Genomic DNA, 21,302 nt, shown 5'->3' with positions numbered 1-21,302 from the left:
ACAAGGATCTCAGGGCCACACATGACTGGACCATCATTTCCTGCCATTTTCTAAAAGGATGCCATAGCTGTGCTTGAATGTAATCAAAGCAGAAACGTCTCCTTCACCCGTTGCAGGACTGTAGCGCCCCACTCTGTGTCCCCAGGGTGAGGAACCTTTACCCATCTTGTTTTTAAGGTTTATCTTTTTAGTATGTGTTTCATGTTTTCCAGCAGTAGGGGGAGCCATGGCTGGGCATGTACAGACATGCTGTGTATGTGCATGTGACAGAGTGCATGAGTAGCAGAGGCTATATATGGGTGTGTTAAGAGCTTCTCCGTGTGCTGTGTGATGGAGGCATGACAGACTCTAGACAGAGAAAAGGGTTCATTTGCCTGTAGCTGATATGCCCTGCTAGACCCAGCAGGGAGTGGGAGTTTCCTTACTTGCTGTAATTGTAGCCTACAAGCACATATTTAGATCCTACTGTAGTTTTCAATAAATGGTTAAAATCCACTTGATCTTGTCTGAATTTCACGGGGGAAGGGGCAGTTTGTAACACACCGTCCTATATTCCTCTTCTTCTCTAACAAAGGATGACAAAACTAAACAATACTTGGTGAGAAATGGAAAATTGTTCCCAAAATAGACTGTGTATCTCTCTAGCCACTTTTAGTTTGAAGACATTTCTGATGCTCCTAAATAATAATAGTAGTAATTTTGATATGTTGAAACATTGAAGATTATGCCACAGTAACTTACTCTGCAATGTCAGGTATCACAAAATGTCCACTGGTCATTGGTTTTGTCTGCAACGCTGATTTTTTAACCACCATTCCTTTTGAATTCTATCGAGGAAAAAACAAAAACAAAGATACAGCTCATACCCGCAGAATGAAACATTTGTGTCATGAGCTGAAGGTTGCATCTAGATCCTGGGGAGGGGAAAAAGCAAGATTGCTCTAATTTTTCCTTTCTTTAGGATTCCACTTTTCTGCCCTACCTCCATACTCCACTTTAGACCGAGAAGGACTATTTCAGATTCTCTTCACAGCCTGTATACACGACTCCTCCTCTGACTGGAAGAATTACTGCTAAGTGACACAGTAAATTGCCCTGACAGTCCTCCCTGCCCTTTCTGACCTAGGAAGGAAGGAAGAAATTGGACCCAAGGTTCCAACATGATGGTGCACAGAACTAGTCGTAGGCGACCCAAACAGCCATATGCTGCATGTCTTAATATAATTATTGTTCTTTACCTTATATTTAAGGATATACTTTTAAACAATCCCCCTCATGAGACCTGGATGGGAAACTAACAGAGCCTTTCTCATCTACTTACAGGTTCAAGTCTGAACCAATCTGGTAATATTAGGGCTGTCAAGCGATTAAAAAAAATTAATCACAATGTAAAATTTTAGAGCCTGCAAGTCCACTCAGTTCTACTTCTTGTTCAGCCAATCACTCAGACAAACAAGTTAGTTTACATTTGCAGGAGATAACGCTGCCTGCTTCTTGTTTACAATGTCACTTGAAAGTGAGAACAGGCGTTCTCATGGCACTGTTGTAGCGGCGTCGCAAGATATTTATATGCCACATGCGCTAAAGATTCATATGTCCCTTCATGCTTCAACCACCATTCCAGGGGACATGTGTCCATGCTGATGACGGGTTCTGCTCGATAACAGTCCAAAGCACTGTGGACCGATGCATGTTCATTTTCATCATCTGAGTCAGATGCCACCAGCAGAAGGCTGATTTTGTTTTTTTGGTGATTCAGGTTCTGTAGTTTCTGCATCAGAGTGTTGCTCTTTTAAGACTTCTGAAAGCTATTCCATACCTTATCCCTCTCAGATTTTGGAAGGCACTTCGGATTCTTAAATCTTGGGTCGAGTGCTGTAGCTATCTTTAGAAATTTCACATTGGTATCTTCTTTGATTTTTGTCAAATTTGCAGTGAAAGTGTTCTTAATATGAACATGTGCTGGGTCATCATCCAAGACAGCTATACCATGAAATATATGGCAGAATGTGGGTAAAACAGAGCAGGGGACATACAATTCTCCCTAAGGAGTTCAGTCACAAATTTAATTAACACATTATTTATTTAACGAGCATCATCAACATGGAAACGTCCTCTGGAATGGTGGCTGAAGCACGAAGGGGCATACGAATGTTTAGCATATCTGGCACGTAAATACTTTGCAATGCTGGCTACAAAAGTGCCATGCAAATGCCTGTTCTCACTTTCTGGTGACACTGTAAATAAGAAGAGGGCAGCATTATCTCCTGTAAATGTAAACAAACTTGTTTGTCTTAGCGACTGGCTGAACAAGAAGTAGGACTGAGCGGACTTGTAGGCTCTGAAGTTTTATATTGTTTTGTTTTTGAGTGCAGTTATGTAAAAAAAAAATCTACATATGTAAATTGCACTTTCACAACAACGAGATTGCACTACAGTACTTCTCTGAGGTCAATTGAAAAGTACAATTTCTTCTGTTTATCATTTTTACAGTGCAAATATTTATAATCAAAAATAATATACACTTTGATTTCAATTACAACACAGAATACAATATATATGGAAATGTAGAAAAACATCCAAAATATTTAATAAATTTCAATTGGTATTCTATTGTCTAACAGTGTGTTTAAAACTGCAATTAATCATGATTTTTTTTTAATCGTGATTAATTTTTTTTTAGTTAATTGCGTGAGTTAACTGCGATTAATCGACAGCCCTAATAATGAATGAAAGTTGTCACCATTGGATAGCTGTCCAGTGGCCACATGGAATAAACTGATGGTCTCTATTCAGTTCTTAATGGACAAATGCCCACGCCACAAAAACACATCCGTTAACTGGAACTCTTGATGGAGGTTTCAGAAGCCACCTCTGCCCTAGAAAATTTTGTAACCAGATTCTCACAACTGTGAACAAAAGTGCAGCTGTGTCCTCAAAAGCCATCATTGGAACCAATCTCACTCTTGAACTTCCTGGAAAACTACCTACCACAGTTTAAATACTCACTAGTACAATGACTTGAATCTTCTCATTTGCAGGTTTCATTGCAGTGTCCAAGGTGAAGATCCTGTACTTGACTATATAACAAAAATGGTAAAGTTGAGGATTTCGTTTTACCTTTCTAAAATACACATTCTAGTTCTAGTTTCATGTTGTTAACTGAGTCAATCAATTCAGGAAGGCAAATCAAATAATCAGAAACATAATAAAAAAAACCACCACTGTCTTTTTCAGGTTATATTGTATGACGCAAGATAAATATGAACAAATGTGTTTGCTGCTTTAAGAATATCTCTTATAAAGATAGAGTAAGTCTGGTCCCACTACAGTATCATTACAGGCACTTAACCATTGCAGCTCAAATGTGTATAATGTTGAGCTCCCTGTTTTATCACTTAATCCAATCTCATATTTTGTCACTTCACAATCACTAAAAGGGGACATATTGCGTGTCACAAAGCTCTGTGAGGGTGTTCCTCCTACATTTTAATATTTTTCGGGTGAAAGTCATTGTTGTGTGCTTGAAGAGGAAGTTCCATATTTTACTTGGGTCCGGGGTGAATGTCTAAGGGCTAGGAGAGGGAACCAAAAAATTCTTTATCCTTTTGTGCTATTACACAGAGCTAAGTCACAATGCAGCAGGCTAGCGTCTGCAGAAGTACAAGTGCCTAGAGTCTGCTGCAGCTGCTGGACCCACAAAGGGGTGAGGGGAGTAGTGAGGTTTTTGCCACAAAGTGAAGAATTTGCGATTAATTTTTTCCCTAAGAGCAACCACATGATATACAGCTTTTTTAACCTCTGAAAGGTGGTACTATTTTTTTAACCTTTTGTGTTAGGTGTGTATATAGGTTTATCTGTCTGAATAAAAATGTAGCCCTTCTTGGAAGACAGGAGGATGCGAGTGTGCTGATCGTGTTCCTTAAAAAGCTCCTTGCTTTCAGTGACTAGCAGAACATACGGTTTTCGTCTTTTCTTGAACATATCTTCAGGCATCAAATCAGGCTTGACCTGAATATAATGGAAGAACAGTGTTAGATCCTCACCTGGTGTTATTCAGTGTAGCTCTACTAAATTCCAAGGAGCTATGCCAACTTAGAGCAGCTGAGAATCTGGCCTAAGAAGTTTATCCGATTGAAGTATCCATGAAATAGCTGAAGAGTTGATACCATTTGTATGGCTCATATCATTTTTATACAGATGGTACTCAAATTTATTTCTATTTTGGGACTATTATTTCTTTGGCATTAGAAATGCAATTCACTCCCTAATTTTCTGCCATGGAACTATGGAAGAGTAAAACACCTTCTTTCAACTTAAATATAATTAAAATCTAATTACTTTTTATCCTAAATACATATTACATTCTTGTGACCATGCCATTTGGTAGCTGTAATATTACCCCATATTCCCTTATTTATTCGACGTTTGGGCATGTGATTAGAGTCTTATCTGATGCATATTAATAAGGGCTACCAAATGTCCTGCCCAGAAAGGAGCTCAAACCAAAGCTGCAGATCTGAACTTTAGGGATATTCAGATCAATTCTGAATTTTGCAGCTTATCCCTGTCTTCACAATGAGCCAAAACAAAACCCCAGATCTCAACTCTCCTGAACTTTAAGGGCTCATTTCAACAGCCATTAACAGTAAGCAGGCTTTGGGGTGCAATGTAGCAGCTCCTTACCAGCTCACAGCAATAGCATACATTTTTAGATTAGAAGACCATACATTCTAAGGGCTAGGATGCGCTTTCCCCTAGGTATGGAAAGTGCCTATCACACTCAGGGTGCTACCACAGTCTTAGGCCTGGTCTACACTAGAAAATTAGGTCAGTATAACCATGTTGCTCAGAGGTCTGCAAGATCCACACCCCTGAGTGATGGAGTTAAAACAACCTAAGTCCCCATGTAGACAGTGCTAGGTCAATGGAAAAATTCTTCTGTCAATTTAGCTACCGTCTCTTGGGGAGGTGGATTACCTATGCTGATGGAAGAATCTCTCCCATTGGCATAGGTGGTGTCTACATTAAAGCACTACAGCAGTGCAACTGCAGGGTGCAGCTATGCTGCGTAGTGTTTTAAGTCTAGACAAGCCCTCAATAATAAAATTGAAGAAGTCCACTTTATCTAAACGGAACTGTGAAGTGACTTCGCCAAGGCACCAGGGCCAATATTCCATTCCCCATTCTCACGAAAAAGTCACTAAATCTTTATTAATGAAAAGTGATCAGGAACTTGGGTCTACCTACCGCATAGAAGTTAGCACCTATCGTCACAAAGAGCACACTGAAACCATGCTGGGGCACTTCTTTAGTAGTATAGACTCAGAAAACAGAGTGCCACCATCTGAACCCGCAATACCACTCCAAACAGAGCTTAAGTTTTCCTATCCGAGCTTTGACCCCGTCTAGTCAGTGATCTCACAAAGTCCCAGCTCATGATGATACGTCTGCAGACAGCTTTTTAAGTGACAGCTTTTGGTTACTAGCATGATTGTTGACTCACCATAATTTTTTTCATTTGCTGATAGTTGTTCTCTTTGTTGAGGGTAAAGACAGTGATGTCTGATAGTAGCTCATTTTTTATCTCATCCTTGAAATATGCTGTAACTTTGACAGAGCTCTGTGCTCCATGTACTTGAACGGTTATTGTTTCATGTTCTCCCACATGTACCAGATTTGGTGCAGTAATAAGAAATCTAAAACCAGATAGAATAGACTATTTACTGACTTATGTGGATTTTTTTTAAAACCGATACTAAAAAAGCACCCATCCAGTGCAAACTTTTCAAAAGACACTTAAATAAACGGATCTCAATTCCCACAGATCAAACCAACCCAGCGACGACATAAATACAACAGAAATCCATCAACCCCTTCCTCACAGTTCTCAGCCACCCTGAATCACCACACCAGCCCTACCCCAAATTCATCTCACATGCAAAGGGGGAAAGGGTGGACCTTGTAGACTAATAATGATTACCAATGCCCAGTTTAATAGAGAGCAAGATTAGACAGGCTCCCGCCTACATATCTGGAAGTAATACCAGGCAGTACATTAATAACACTGTATAAATATGTGTATTTTATACTTGAAAACGTGTATCTTCAACTGATGGTACCAATACCTGCCCTATACTATCCATTCTGCCAAATGCTTCCATATGTCAACAGGTATCACTTCCATCTTATATATGTTGAGTTATAGATCATCTTCATCCAGATACCTATGTCCCTAAAATACTAGCAATACAAGACTATAGAATCTGGGTTTCATGAGAAGGAGATAGGGAGTTGAGTGTCAGCCAGCTATGCTTTCTATCCCATGGCATTTGTCATTAAGAAGAAAATTAATAAGCAATATACTTACGATGGCACTTGTTCTGCATTGCACAAGAATGCACAAATGCCCAGCACAAATACCAGCCTTTCCATCAAAAACCTCTGCAACATAAATTTCCTTGCTGCAAAAAAGATCTATCAGAAGAACATTAACAACCTCCCTTTGAGATGGTGGTGGTTGGAACGGGGCTGACCACAGACTACATCAGTTATCAGTCTCTATCCCAGGGTTACTCATTAATAACCCTCAATATTATGCAATTAATACTGACTGAAGGTTCCAGAGATGTAAAAACATAGCCCGGGGATGCGCATTCTAGACCTAATCAAGACTTTGCATGTTATTATTCAGCCTCTGTTGCCCACATTCTTTGCATCTGCAATATTTTCAAATGTTAGTCATTTAAAATAATGCGGAGGGAAGTTCTCAGAATATGATGCCTACTTTAATAGTGTAAGTTCTGCAAATGCAATCCTTAAAACCAGTTTCATGAAAAGGTGGCATGACAAAAACAATTGCAATACGCCAATTCTTCATTCTGAGTGGGGAATAAAACAAACGGTGCTTTTTTCTATCTGACTGTAACTTTGTTCTAGTAAGAAAGTTTCTTTCCAGTGCGTTTAAATACTGATTGAATTTAGTGATTATGAAAACATGAGAAACAGCCAAGTATAACATGGGCATCACTCAGCAAAGTTCAAAATGGAACTCCTCCAATGCAACTCTGTCCTGGCCTGCAATACTCAAACTATCACTCTGGACTTTTCCTGAGCAAAGCCTGAAGGTTGCATTGAACCATACCAGATTATGTGCTGGGTTTGTGATGTGAACAAATGTTTACTGCAGGCACAAATTAAAGACATCCATTCAGTTGGACCTGGTCACACTTTATGGATGTCCTGGAGGCCCACATCCTCTTTTCTCTCATCTTGTTTTAGTCTCTTTTCTCCAAAATCTGGTCAATAGTTATAAGGGCACAGTTCAATTTCCTTGACAGGACAGTGACTGTTAGTGAGATTAGCGGACATGTCACTAAGACAATGGTTTTCGACCAGGGGTACATCAACCAGGTCTTCCAGGGGGTACATCAACTCATCTAGATATTTGCCTACTTTTACAACAGGTTACAGTAAAAAGCACTAGCCAAGTCAGTACAAACTAAAGTTTCATACAGACAATGTCTTGCTTATACTGCTCTATATACTGTACACTGAAATGTAAGAATAATATTTACATTCCAGTTGATTTATTTTATAATTATATGGTAAAAATAAGAAAGTAAACATTTTTTCAGTAATAGTGTGCTGTGGCACTTTTGTATTTATATGTCTGATTTTGTAAGCAAGTTGTTTTTAAGTGAGGTAAAACTTGGGGTACACAAGAGAATTAGACTCCTGAAAGGGGTACAATAGTTGGGAAAGCTTGAACTGCAATAAGGTATGTGAATAACCTTGAAGAATGGTTCAAAATTAAAATATGTCTAAAGAGCTCAATAAGCACAGTTCTCTGATCCCAGCTCCACCCATGCCCCTCACTTTCTACATGCTGGTTGGAGTTGGAGTGGACAGTTTCTTTATGTGATAACAGTCACTTCTCTGATTTTAATTAGGTGACACATCCTGCTTCTTTTCTCTCTTCATTTTCATGTCAAGGCCTTTTCCACTGTATGTGCAAGATAAGATTTATCTACAGGGAGTTAGGTTTTTATTGCTTGTTTGTATCTGTAGGAGACCAGAAACACAGTCCTTTTAACCAATGGCCTTCTAAGCTTCTTGCTTGTATGACAAGGGGCTAATATATTCTGTGTGTTCAGAGACAGCATCATGAAAAGATGCATTCAAAGAAATGGCCCCTTACATATTCTTATGAAAACAAATTAATTTTAAAATTAAAGCAAAATCAAGCTACTTATTCCTAGATTTGGTCAGTTGTTCCTATCCCAAAACAGATAAGAAGCCCATTTTCATTGTCTGGTTTAAGGCACATATGAGCCCAGGCTTCTAGAAATGAAAGGTGAGTGTAGTGATGCTAATGCTAGCCCTCTGCTTCAGCTCTTTAGAATGGAAGAGAGAGCGACAGAAATAATACCCACCTCGCATATAGTGCTTTTCATCTTAGATCTCAAAGCACTTGACAAACCAAGGTCCCTGGGCCATTGTCCCTGTTTTACAGATGAGGAAACTGAGGCAGAGAGGTGAAATGACTTGTCCAAGATCACCCAGCAGGTCAGCGGTAGAGCTGAGCATAGAATCTGGGTCACCTGCCTCCCACTAGGTAACAATAAAAATAAAGCTTTGATTCATTTATTTGTTCCAACTATTTAGACACAAAAGTCCTTATTCAAGACTGGGGCACTCATGTTAGTGATCCATCTTTAAGATGATCCAAGAATAGTTTCTAAAGGTTTTCTATAAAATTTATTGCAACAGCCTCCACCCTCTTCTGTGTGGATCATGGGCAAGGATTGCACCGGTGCTCTCTAGTTACAAAGCAGATATTTATCACTTGAGCTGAAGGACTAAGAGCTAGAGTCACAAAAGTACTTAGCATAGACGCCGACTTCTAGTTTTCCCCAGGGGTGCTCCACCCCCATTCCACCCCTTCCCCTGAGGCCCTGACCTCACCCCACCTCTTCTCGCCCCCACTCTGCCCCCTCCCCAAGGCCCCGCCCTTGCTCTGCCTTTTCCCAGCCCGCCGCTTCACCCTCTCCCTGAGGCCCTCGCTTTCCCACCACTCTCCCCCAAACCCCTCCCCAAGCCACCGAACAGCTGTTTGGGGGCATGGCCAAAGAGCTGTTTGGTCATGCCCCTGATTAGCTCATCGGGGCACCACCAAACAGCTGATCGGCAGTGGCGCTACTGAACAGCTGTGGCCAGTGGGTGCTGAGCACCCACTATTTTTTTTTCTGTGGGTGCTCCAGCCCCGGAGCACCCACAGAGTTGGTGCCTATGGTACTTAGGCACTTAAATCCCAGACTTACACACCTAAGTCCCAGTTTTAGGCTCCACTGCACTTCCCAAAACTCCATATGACAGCTGTAGGCACCTGAAAGCACTTGGCGCCTACGTGTTTGCAGTAGAAGTTCCCTAGGCACCTATGTTTCTGCCTGCGGGCCTGCGCACCGCTACTTCCCACTTGGTGTTCAGGCGCCAGTCTCCTGCCTAAGCCACAGAGCGATTCATGAGCCAGGGAGGCCGGTTGTTCAGTTGTGTGCAGGGCCTGATCTGGTAGGCCACCTACCAGCTTGGGCCCCTCAAGCAAGTTGACAGAAAAGAGTCAAGGAGAGGGAAGAAGACCTTTAGCCCAATGGTTAGGTACCCACATGGGATATAGGAAACAACCAGTTAAAATCCCCACCTCTGCCTTAAGGGGGAGGGGGAAGGGATCTGAACAGGGCTCTGCCACCTCACTGGAGTGCGTTCTACCCACTGAGCTACAGAACATGCTGATGTAGGGCTCCCTTTGTCTCTCCTGAGGAAGCCGTTCCACTATAAATAAACAAGGAGTCATCAGCCCGGGGGACTGGATCCTCTGACTCCCACCGCCCAGGTGAGTGCCCTGACCCTAGGCTACAGTGTCAGTCTCATGCTTGCTTTCTCCCTTTCTCACCCAAATGACTCTTCAAGCTGTCGCACTGGGGACAACCACCCCCTTCCTTGCAAATAAATAAATAAATAAATAAATAAAATGCCTTAGGCGACTAACTCCAAAGCGGGCTCCTGGCTCTGGATTGCTAGCAGAGATAGGGGTCTCCCTAGGGCCTGGATTTAGACTCCTATCTCCGTGAGAGCATCGGGGTTTAACCCACACCACCAAGCATGCTGGCTTTTGTGAATGGTATTCGAAGGAGCCTCTCTCTCCCCATTCATTGTATAGGGAGCCCAGCTGTGTAATGCAGGCTTTGTGAATTCCTGTGACTTTCCAGTAGGGTGACCAGATGTCCCGATTTTACAGGGACTGTCCTGATATTTGGGACTTTTTCTTATATAGGCACTTATTCCCACCCCCTCCCCCCATCCAGATTTTTAACATTTGCTATCTGGTCACCCTACTTTCCAGGCACCTAAAAGTTAAGTGTTGTGACACTCAGCATCATCACACCTAAGTACCTTTGTGACGCTAACCCTAAGTCCATTAACTAGAAGGAGTAACACAAGTTTCTGCCTATAGCTCAGCCTCAGAAAGGGACGGAGACACCTGTGGCCATGGCATTGAACCAATCACTGTAATTCCAGGACCCCATCCTACAAAGTGGAGAGCACGTCTCCTGAGAGGCCGAGCACCCCCATCTCCTAATGAGACCCATGGGAGTTGGGCGCAATCAGTACCATGCAGGGTTGGACACACAGATGCCATTTAAATCCATAGAAGTAATTAACACCTAGCTGTTTGTGCTCTTACCAGTTCTTTATTAAAGGCAATACAGAAGCATTAGCTAAAATCACCATCAGGTCTAAACTTAAGAGCCCTTTCCTGGAAAGCTGACTCATAAACATGGTTTTATTGACAAAAGAAAAGGGAAAATTGCCCATCTGATTCACTGACAACTAAAAACAAGAAGTGAGCCCATGAGAACTGCCCACATTTTCTAGTGATAAACTGCCCTTTGGCATATAACATTTAAGTCTGATCCTTTAATTATTAACATCATATAAGGCAGTTGTCTAAGAATATGTAGGCTGTATTTATATTCAAAGCGAGCCCATGATACTTGCTATCAGAACTACCACTACTGTCCCACATCCATTTCTGCAAAATTTGCTCTGTTGGGAGGGTCTGAGAATCTCTACCCCCTGCTTCCCCCTTCTAGTGGCCCATTCCAAATTCACCCAGCTCCTCCATCCCACACTACCCATGAAATTTGCTCTACAGTGGTCAACAATGTCACACTCTCATTAAACTACAATTCATTAAGCTAAATCATTTAAAATGAAATGTCTTCCTGCTACACTAACTGATGGTGCCACAAGAGCAGTAGGTCCCTCAGTCCAAGGCAAGCAGGAAAGGACATCTTGCTAAAGTTGGGAGCTGGCACAACCCTCCTACACTTCCATCCATTTATAGAACTCGGGGCACAGCATGATAGACGTACAACTTGCAGCTGTGACGTACATCCTACTGGCTTTGCCAGAGGCTCCCTTTGGATTAACTGGAAGAGCTCCTTTTTGAAGGGGAGCTGGGTTGTCCCATTACGAGTCTTTGCTGATGTAGTGCCAGGTGCAAACATTCTGGGACATGTTCAAAAGTAACTACATTGAGTGCCCAAAATTGTACATCCTAATTTTGGGTGCTCAAAAATCTGATATGGGAACAGATCCTGGGTTTACATGGACAACTCAGCTTATTAGGTATCTATTCATGGCTCTGAAAGGGTTGGGAGAGAAATCCATATTTGTTTAAACAGTCTTTCAGAAGAAAAAAAAATAAGAGTCTTATGCATGTGGAACAGCACCTTAATCCTCACACAACCCCAAATTCAGTGGGGTTATTTGAGGGGTAAGTAACAGAAATCTGGGTCACCTATATTTAGAAAGCTGAAGAAAACTATTCCGTTCCTCGCAATGCAGCTAACTGAGATTAATGAATAAATATAGCAGAAATGGGGAGTGTTCCAACTACTGCCAGACTTTCTAGCAGAATCCAAAAGCACAGGCCTGGAGCCCAAGGCTACCACAACTTTTAATTGTCTGTATACACAAGTAGATGGGGCACTTGCATACAGAACACTGTCAAAACTTTGCTATTTATGGTTATAGTTATATCATATATAGAAAGCCAGTGCCAGGGTAAACACAAACCGGCAGTAGGGTAAGGCCCCTCCTTATACCCCCTCCATATAGGAATCTAGGTTCACCCTTCTTCTGTTCTCTCACAGCTGGGTAGACTGTAGACGGTGTAGAAGATAGTGTGAAGAAATGGCATTTGCAGAGAGGCAGCACAGCTGGTATATATGCTGCTTCTCATCGAGACCAGCTTCTGAACAAAAACGCTGTTGAAATTTCCTTGCAATAACTCTTCATCACTTAGACTGCCAAGCACAACTCAACCTCTCTTCAGCTCCCCATCTCCATGTCCCCAAAAACACATGCCTCCCACTTCCCTTCCATGAAGTGAGGCCTCTACCCACCCAGCCATGTTTCCTGCTGCTCACCTCCTTCTGGCTCTTTCCCCAGTCTGAGCTCTGGACAGGGTCTGCCCCTGCCAATCTGCTGGCTCCTGAGTCAAGGAATTAGGCCACAGTGAGAGCTCAGGGTGGGGGTGTGGAGGAGTGTATCTGTATAGAGAGATAGGCATTATTATGGCAAAATATGAAATACCACAAAAATCCATTTTCATTTCATTTTTATAATTTAATTTAAAAAATTTCAGTCCTACATTTCAAGACACAATGAAACAGATTTTCCCTTAATTTGTAAAACAATCGAAGAGGCGAGCCAAATGTCCTAAAGTAAAGATTGAAAACATTAAAGGCCCTGATTCTTCAGTAGGACCATCTAGCATGGACCTCTGTGTGTCCCAGTGATTTTAAAGGGGTTTGTGCTACGAATGGCATTTTAAACCATCTGTGTTCTTCCTTTTTGCACTAGAAAAGTTTTTAATTGAGAAACTAACATACAAAGCACAGAACCCTTCCAAGAATAAATAAATAAAAATGTATGAGATTGGCACAACAGAAATGGACAGATAAGATGTTGTTATGCCATCAAGTGAAGCAGAAGTCCCTATGGAATTTCTGTTGAAAAGGCTAAAGATGGTCACAATGATGGAGCACTGTCCTCCTGTGATGAACTTGCTTTAACTTTCAAGGCCTTTCGTTTTCAGAAACATGCTTCATTTTGGATTTGTAATATATTTACTTACTAATTATCAGTTAGATTGTGTCCCAATCACTAGTCCGGGAAAGGAGGTGGAGGATGGGCTGCATGTAGTTACACTACTGCAGGAAAAGCTGCAGGAAAGAACTGAGGCTAAGAGAGCTGAAATTCCTTCCCCACTTCTCCCTGCTCTGAGGTGTAAAGGAGGTTACTGCAACCCTGTTCAGGGTACAGCTTCTTTCTGCTAGCCAGTGTGTCAGGGAACAGAGCCACAGTTCCACGCACTTGGTTGTGGGGAGGGGTAGAGGCCCCCTACATGCCCTTTAGTAATGGCAAGACTGCTAAAGCAGGATAGTTTGACTTGCTCATGCTTTTCTTCTGAGTTCTTTGTACTGGATTATTTCTTATTACATACATACAGTGTTAAACATACCTGCAGATCAGTTTCTCTAGCAATAAGGTAGCTGCTAAGTACGAGACAGGATGCATTTTGGCAAATCAACTTTCTTAAAAAAAGAAAAAAAAAAGGGGACAGTACCTGGACTGAGATCTGCAAACCCTTTTTTCTAAGCAGCATATTGGATTGGTCCATTGAATTTATGCCCATGAGGAATCACTTTATACTTGTTGAAACTGGGCATTGCTGGTAGATGACTGCAGAAGAAAAATAATTCTCAACATCAAACATAAGTTTTAGTTAGACTAGAAGGCTCATGAAATAGGTAATGGGACACAGAGGCAACACTTTTAAACCTGGCTGCCTAAAGTTAGGCTCCTAAATCCACATTTAGGCATTTAAATAGAAGTGGCCTGGCTCACTGATGTCAGTAGGTTTAAGAGCCCAGTTATAGGCACCCAGGTTTGAAAGTTTGGGGCCAGAGCCTTTCACCTGAAAGTCACCAAGTCAAATTCTGTCCACCTCAGTTATGACTGAAAGTTACTAATAGCTCATGGCTGCTTAGGGCCCTACATGGTGAGGAAGCATGGACTGGCAAGCTGGGATTTAGGCAACAAAGGTTCAATTCCCTTCTCCACCACAGACTTCCTGTGTGACTTTAGTCTCTCTGTGGCTCAGTTCTCCATCTGTAAAATGAGGTTGCCCTTCCCTGCCTCACAGGTGAAATTGGGAGGGGAAAAATCCATTAAAGATAAGTGTTGCGCTCAGGTACTACAGTGATGGAGGCCCTATACATAGCTAAGACAGATAGCCCTGGTCACCATTCATTTATCTCCACGTGACAAAGAATATAACTGGTTTTAGCTGGCACCTTTGTGGGCAATAGAGTTGTCACCTGCTCCAGTTTGCATAAGGGCAGGGCTGAAATTACAGGGACCGTCCAGCGGTGGGGTAAATCAAGACTATTAAGAGTACTGATTTTGACTGGCAGAGCTTTGAAGGGTTTCTGAACCCTGCTCTGTAGATGTAGGGGTCAGGCAGGCATGGGGCCTGAGACAGTCACTGAGTGGTGATAGAAGAAGGGGTTGGCCAGGTGGTCCCGGCTTCCCCAGGGGGCAATTTAAAGGACCTGGGGCTCCCAGCAGTGGCTGAAGCCCCAGGCCTTTTAAATTGCCTCTAGAGCCCCGCTGCTGGAGCCCTGGGGTAGCGGCAGAGGGCTCCGGCAGCTATTTAAAGGGCCCGGGGCTCCCCTGCTTCTACTGCCCCGGCCCTTTAAATAGCAGCCGGAGCCCCACCGCCACTACTCCAGGGCTCTGGGGGCTATTTAAAGGACCAGGGTAGTAAAAGTAGGGGAGCCGCAGGCCCTTTAAATAGCCCCCGGAGCCCTGGGGTAGCGGGGGCTCCGGGGGCTATTTAAAGGGCCGGGGCTCCAGCTGCTTCTGCCGTCCCCGGTCCTTTAAATAGCTGCTGGAGCCCCACCGCTTCCCCAGGGCTCCAGCGGCCAATTAAAGGACCAGGGCAGTAGAAGCAGGCCCTTGAAATAGCCCCCGGAGCCCCGGGCTGCTGCTGCTACCCTGGTGGGGGAGGAGAAGGAGAAGAAGTAGGGGGGGCACTTACCTTACAGGGTGGGCTGGGGCTGTCTCTGACTCCCTCAGCCCCACCCCTTCCGCCCCAAGCCCCGCCCCTTCCGGGGGCCGGAGCTGGCCCCAGCATACCGGTAAGTCGCTCCACGTACTTTCACCCCTGGATAAGATCAACTAAGGGAACCCACTGAAAGCCTCATATTCAACTCCAGTCCCCTGCCAGTCACTCAGCCCTTAGAATCATCGAATCAGAACCATAGAATATCAGGGTTGGAGGGGACCTTAGGAGATCATCTAGTCCAACCCCCTGCTCAAAGCAGGACCAATCCCCATCTCTGAAGTCACCAGTCACTGCAGCACACTGTGGACGATGGGGTTCGCAGAAGGTTCACTAACATTGAAAGAGTGGAATATATATCCTGTGAACCAAAAAAAATTAAAAACAGTCATATATGTTTGTTGTGGGCAGAGAAAAACATTTAACTCTGCTCCAGATTAAAGCAAGCTAGGGAATGGCAGTGCAGGTTTTGTAGCAGCTGCCAACTTTGGAATTTCCAGATTATAGTGGAGATAAATAGATATAGTTAGTTTTCTTCAGCTCAGAAATTTACTGTGACCTCTCCTACCTTCACTGCTCCCTCGACCAGCTTCCACATTCCCCAGCCAGCAGTCAACAAGGAGGAAGAGAGGGCATGAAGAAATTATTCCACTGCCTTTTGGAGAACAGACGGTTGATCCTGAGGGACACGAAGGCTGTGCTGAAAGCTGGCAAGAGATGTCTCAAGAAGACCCCCAAAGAACTGAGATTAATCTGGGTCCACACTTCCCCAGTCATTCCCATTTTGACTATGCAATGCTGAGACTAACTGGCCCCTGGTCACCATTACATCAGTTCCTTCAAGGCCTATGGAATCCTTAAATCAAAGCACACTGAGCAGTAAATGCTATCACGTCCATCTTGGAGCCAATTTGTATTATAGGAAAATAGCAACAATTCATGCCAAAGAAAGTTCTCCAGAGAGGCTGGGCTCATGTTCTCCTGGGACTGTGGTTCGGCAGCAGAACCCGGGCAAGCTAAAGTCTGCAGAACTGAAAAGCTCTCTCATACTTTATGAGCAAGAAAGAGGCTAATGTGGGATCTAATGAAAACACAGAAGTGGAACATGCAAAACCTACTGAGATTTTTCGGAAGAGGTTGGTGTTCCTCTCTGGGCACTTCTAAGTCAAGACTCAAATGATCCATGTACCACTGATATAGAAGATCAGCAATCATGCAGTTATAGGGTGATCTCCGTCAGTAACTGGAGCAAGGCACCAGTACTAATGGGTCACCTCGCACTCTGTCCAGAGCACAGAGAAGGAAGAAAAATAATGATCAGTACCCCTATTCCCAGTCCCCTGCCCCTTTAAGGAGAACTTAATTAGTTTTGTCAATTTAAGATGAGATGGATATGCAATTCAGCCAGTGTTTAAAGTAACAAGTTGCCACCCCCTAGGAGAAGAAATGGTGCACTCAGCTGGCACAGCCCAAAATGTACGATGGGATCATGTCAAAAGTTTGCTTTTTTCCAATTTTCATTATTTGGTGGGAGTTCATAGTACCATTGTCTGGGCAGGCTTATTTGGATATAGAATAATGTTTGTTTGTATAGCTGTGACAAACAGCTGTTTAGTTGGGAGTCTGTCACTATGCCCCTGAAACACATGAGCTCACAACTCAGACCTTTTCATGGATCACTCTCTAAAGGTAATCTGAAAAGATTTTTTAAAAACTGGGTTTGTGCCATTTTTAGCTTCCTTACTTATAAGACAGCCCAGATGTTTCTTCTATTAGGTTTCATCTCTGCTTGATTTTTGGCATTAAGAAATATCAGCTCTCCCCTCGAGAATCTACAGGATATTGTTAATATCTGGATATTGTTAGTATCTCGCATCTTAAATTAAGAGAGGCATGTTGAATCCTTAACAAAGACATCCTTTCTCCAAAATAGAAACTAACTACTGAATTTAAATAGGTTTCAGAGTAGCAGCCGTGTTAGTCTGTATTCGCAAAAGGAAAAGGAGAACTTGTGGCACCTTAGAGACTAACAAATTTATTTGAGCATAAGCTTTCATGAGCTACAGCTCACTTCATCGGATGTGAGCTGTAGCTCACGAAAGTTTATGCTCAAATAAATTTGTTAGTCTCTAAGGTGCCACAAGTCCTTCTCTTCTTTTCGTGAATTTAAATAGGGGGTTGTGCACATGCACACCCCAGAAGAGTTTTATTCAATTAGAATAGAAATTCCTTCTCCTCTCAGTTGCTTAACTTTCCATCTCTGGATCTGTTTGATATTATCCTTTCATTAGCTCTCGAGTCACCACAGACTCTCCCAATCTAGATAGCACAGGAATTGCTAACGTAACACACAAAGTTGCTTTGGAAGTCCCCTTTAAAAAAACAAACAAACTGACATTCCATGGAACCTCCACCAGTCGCTGCACATCTCTGTAACAAGGTAGCACAAGGACTTCAACTAAAATATTTAAACTGTTGTATATCTTCCAAAGTCAACGTTCTTTCATATTTACTGATCTGCTAAGGTTTTGCTGACCATAATATTGACTTGTTTGTTGAGCCAAAGTCCAATACAGCGTACAGACACAAAACAGTCTGGGGTTCAGATGCAAGTAACAAGTAAATAGTGTACCTCCACTGAATGAGACAGACACCTTTTCTTGAACGTCTGCTATCTCTTCTTCCAATAATTTCATTTTCACTTCATGGTCTCTCATTGTGTTTTGCATGATAGCAATGGCTTTCTGTTCTTCAGCTTGGAGATCTTTCAAAAGCACTTTTTTTCTCATCCAGCAAGAACTGAATAAGCTCACCAAATTGGGCTTCAATTTCCTCCTGTTGTGATTACCTCAAGCTCTTCGTATATTTCTTCTACAGGAAACACCTCATGTGTTTCCCACAGAAGAAACCCCCATTGTTTGAAGGAGACCTGTCTTATGTGCTGCTTAATCCCATCAATTTCAAATGTAGTTGCTTTTCAATTGACTGTTCAAAAGAGACAATATGGCTCTGGTCCTTTGGCCTGTTCTGAACACCTTTTCAAGATGAGAGTTAGAGACAGGTGAAATCCCCTCTGCATCAACAGAACAAGAACCCCCAAGCTTAGTTGCCATATATTGTACCTATCTAATAAAGGACACCTAACCCAGAGTTCTAGAAGGTTTCTGATTTGAGGTGTGAGTGAAGAAAAACCTAAAAATTGTAGTAAGTTATTTCCTTTCTGGTGGTCTCAGATGGAGAGCAAGACAATGGCCCACTGGGCAGTATTGGCACAGGATACTGTGAGGTCCAGATGCGGAAGGATGTCAGGCAGAGCTTTTGGACCACAAAAGGAGAGGTCAGGTAGACTCTCTTTCAGGAGATAGATAGTGTAGACTTGGCTTCAGACTATAAACCTATGTCAGTATAACTATATCGCTCAGGAGTGTGAAAAATCCACACCCAAGTGTTGTAGTTAAACTGACCTTAACTCCCTATGTAGACAGCACTATGTCGACAGGAGAGCTTCTCCCATTAATATAGCTACTGCTTCTTGGGGAGGTGGATTAAGGTGTCTTCAGTTAAGCGCTGCAGCTGCGCTGATGCAGCATTTTAAGTGTAGCAATGCCCTGTGTGTGTAAACTGGAGGTCTTAAATACATATGGTCCTGAAAGGGACACACTAAAGAATTCTTGTCCCAGGTCACTATGAACCAATGACTATCTGAATCTTGTATTGCTTTGTGATAGCTGGAGATGCTGATAGAGATCATACAGATAATGGCATAAATCACTCCTTTCATAAGCCTGGTGACAAATTCAGCACTGAATTTGTCACTGGCTATCATTCTCATTTTGAAAAGGTACTGAGGGCAGGCCAAAGGAGTAGATCTACAAAGTCCATTTGAATAGAGTTCACTGAAAAGGAAAGAAATCTGAAATTGGCTAGATTCGTATGAATGACATGGAGACCAGGGTCTCATTGTGCAAGGCACTGTATATACATACATAGTAATAGACAGTCCCTACCCCAAAAAGCTTACAGTCTGAACAGCCAAAGGGTGGAGAGAAAGGAAATATTACTATTCTTATTTTACAGAGAAGAGATTCTCACTGGTTTTCCTCTGGAAGAACTGGCCTTTTTCTCTACATTATTTCTTTTGCACGCTACCCTTCCTAAGCTGAGGAGAATATACATACTTTTAAAAAGGGAAAAGCAAGTCCAACCCATTTACCTGTGAGCCCGGGATTCCTGGCATACCACACAGACAGACACCTGGTCAGTTTCAGAATACAACTTCAGTTCTTCATTATGCTTTCCACACTTTTGATGATCCACATTATTTTGCTGAGGAAGGGAGGCCTTGAACTTTGTGATCTCTTCCCCTAGGTTTGTCACCAAGAAATTCTTAGTGAAACTGGGATCTGGGAAAACCTGTCAAAAACAATCAGTGATGTGAGGGTTAAAATGTGGGGATTCATTCTTTCAGGTGTGATATTTACAATACTGTGCACAGTAAGGTTGAGCTTTAATACTTATGTTCATCAGCTCCCTGCAATAAAAACAGAGATTTATTCTGTGATTTTTCAAGATCCTACAAAATGGCAGAGATTAGTGACATTTTAAAAAGCCAACACGGATTAGCTCAAGTGGGCAGACTAATGAGCCAAGGACTAAACTGGGATTTTCAAAAGGCCCTTAAGGAGTTGGATGCCAAATTCCCACTGAAGATCAGTAGGAGTTGAGTGCATAATTCTTTTCGGCCCCCTTGAAAGCCCCATCTTAAATTTTTATTCTATGCTGAATCAGAGTGAATGTTCCCACCAAAGCTTGTCCAGAAAAGAAAAAGATTCCTACTGGCTAGAGGAAGATATGTGAGGCAGGGCATCCATGTAGCTACTGATTGGGGGAAGTGCATCATCCTTGTAACCCCACATTCATTTCCACATACCTGTGCTTTTAGTAACTACTTGGCTAGCTGCTGTCTCATCCATATGCTCCTCCAGCCTTGCTGAGGGTTAGCTTGTGTGCAGGGGAGGAAGGAAAACTTTTCTTCCTCTCCAACCATGTCTAGCTGCTAGATGGGGCAGTGCCACTCTTATCTTCTGCCCAACTCCCCCCCCTAACCCCCCCCACCCGCAACCCACTATTTTGTTGTCTGCTTCTCTTCTTGTGACTATCTGTGAGCGTGTGAATACACAATGGCAGCTGTTAGGACAATTTGCATAAAGTTAAAACTGAAATGTTCAGAAAAATCCTCCCGTGCCCTCACCCAACAAAGCTCTTACAGAAAGGAGAAAATTGCAGATGCAAACAAGGGGTTTTTAAACAAGGATTTTTGCTGCATTCTGCACTGTTCAAATTTGTTATAAATAAGCAGTTAATAGATTATAATCACGTTTGGAATATCTGCACTGATCAATCAGAAGCTGTCCCCATTTTGGATCCTCTGTCTTCATTTCCGGGGTGGGAAACCAAAAGAGAAAGAGGAAATGGAGAAGGGAGGTAATGGGAGAAGTAAATCATTTTTTTTCTTGTAAATTATAACCTAACTGTTTAGTTGTAACATATTTGAACATGAAGAGTTTGCAACACAGCTGCACCATCTCACCAGGATACAACCACAACCAGCAGGTAACCACTGCAGTAATGTGAAACTGAATTTATCTTGTAGTAATTCAGTCGGATGGTTATTTGCCAGACCTATACTTTCTACAGAAGTCTAGCTGCAGCTGTAAGATTTTAAAGGAGCTATTTGGGTTTGAGAAACACATTTCCTAGTATTTTTGTGAATAACGACTAACACGGCTGCCACTCTGAAACGTTTCCTAGTATCATCAAGGATCATGTTAAGTAGCCAGAGCAGTACCCAGCACAGATTTGGCAATCACAGCACAAACCAAGTCACTTCTGCACTGTCAACCCAATCTTGAAAAAAACTGCCTCCAACCAAACAATACAAATCATCCAAAGAGAATTGTGTCTGCTCCCCATTCATCCCAATGGAATAAGAGCACCTGGGGCCAGTTAAGACTCCAGAATGGAATCTTGGCTTACTTGATTTTCCAAGGTCCAATATTCACTACACAATTAGCTATTTGCAGACATGGTTCTGTGCAAACCACAT

General features: G+C 42.6%; 1 protein-coding gene across 1 annotated transcript in view; it reads right to left on the bottom strand.

Annotated features, from left to right (window-relative positions):
- LOC102944866 (complement C4) overlaps window positions 1-13,647 on the bottom strand; it is a 95,354-nt gene extending 81,707 nt beyond the window's left edge. The window contains exons 1-6 of the mRNA XM_043545663.1: window positions 13,592-13,647; window positions 12,495-12,617; window positions 5,507-5,699; window positions 3,828-4,011; window positions 3,010-3,080; window positions 742-827 (exon numbers count right to left, since the gene is read on the bottom strand). Coding sequence (XP_043401598.1) covers window positions 742-827; window positions 3,010-3,080; window positions 3,828-4,011; window positions 5,507-5,699; window positions 12,495-12,617; window positions 13,592-13,647 — 713 coding nt within the window. The remainder of the gene's footprint in view (window positions 1-741; window positions 828-3,009; window positions 3,081-3,827; window positions 4,012-5,506; window positions 5,700-12,494; window positions 12,618-13,591) is intronic.
- Between the last annotated feature and the right edge of the window lie 7,655 nt (window positions 13,648-21,302).

This window comes from Chelonia mydas, chromosome 1 (genome assembly GCF_015237465.2).
Source record: "Chelonia mydas isolate rCheMyd1 chromosome 1, rCheMyd1.pri.v2, whole genome shotgun sequence".
Classification (NCBI taxonomy): Eukaryota; Metazoa; Chordata; order Testudines; family Cheloniidae; genus Chelonia; species Chelonia mydas.
The sequence above is the reverse complement of the archived record's forward strand: the minus strand, read 5'-3'. Positions and strand labels throughout refer to the sequence as shown.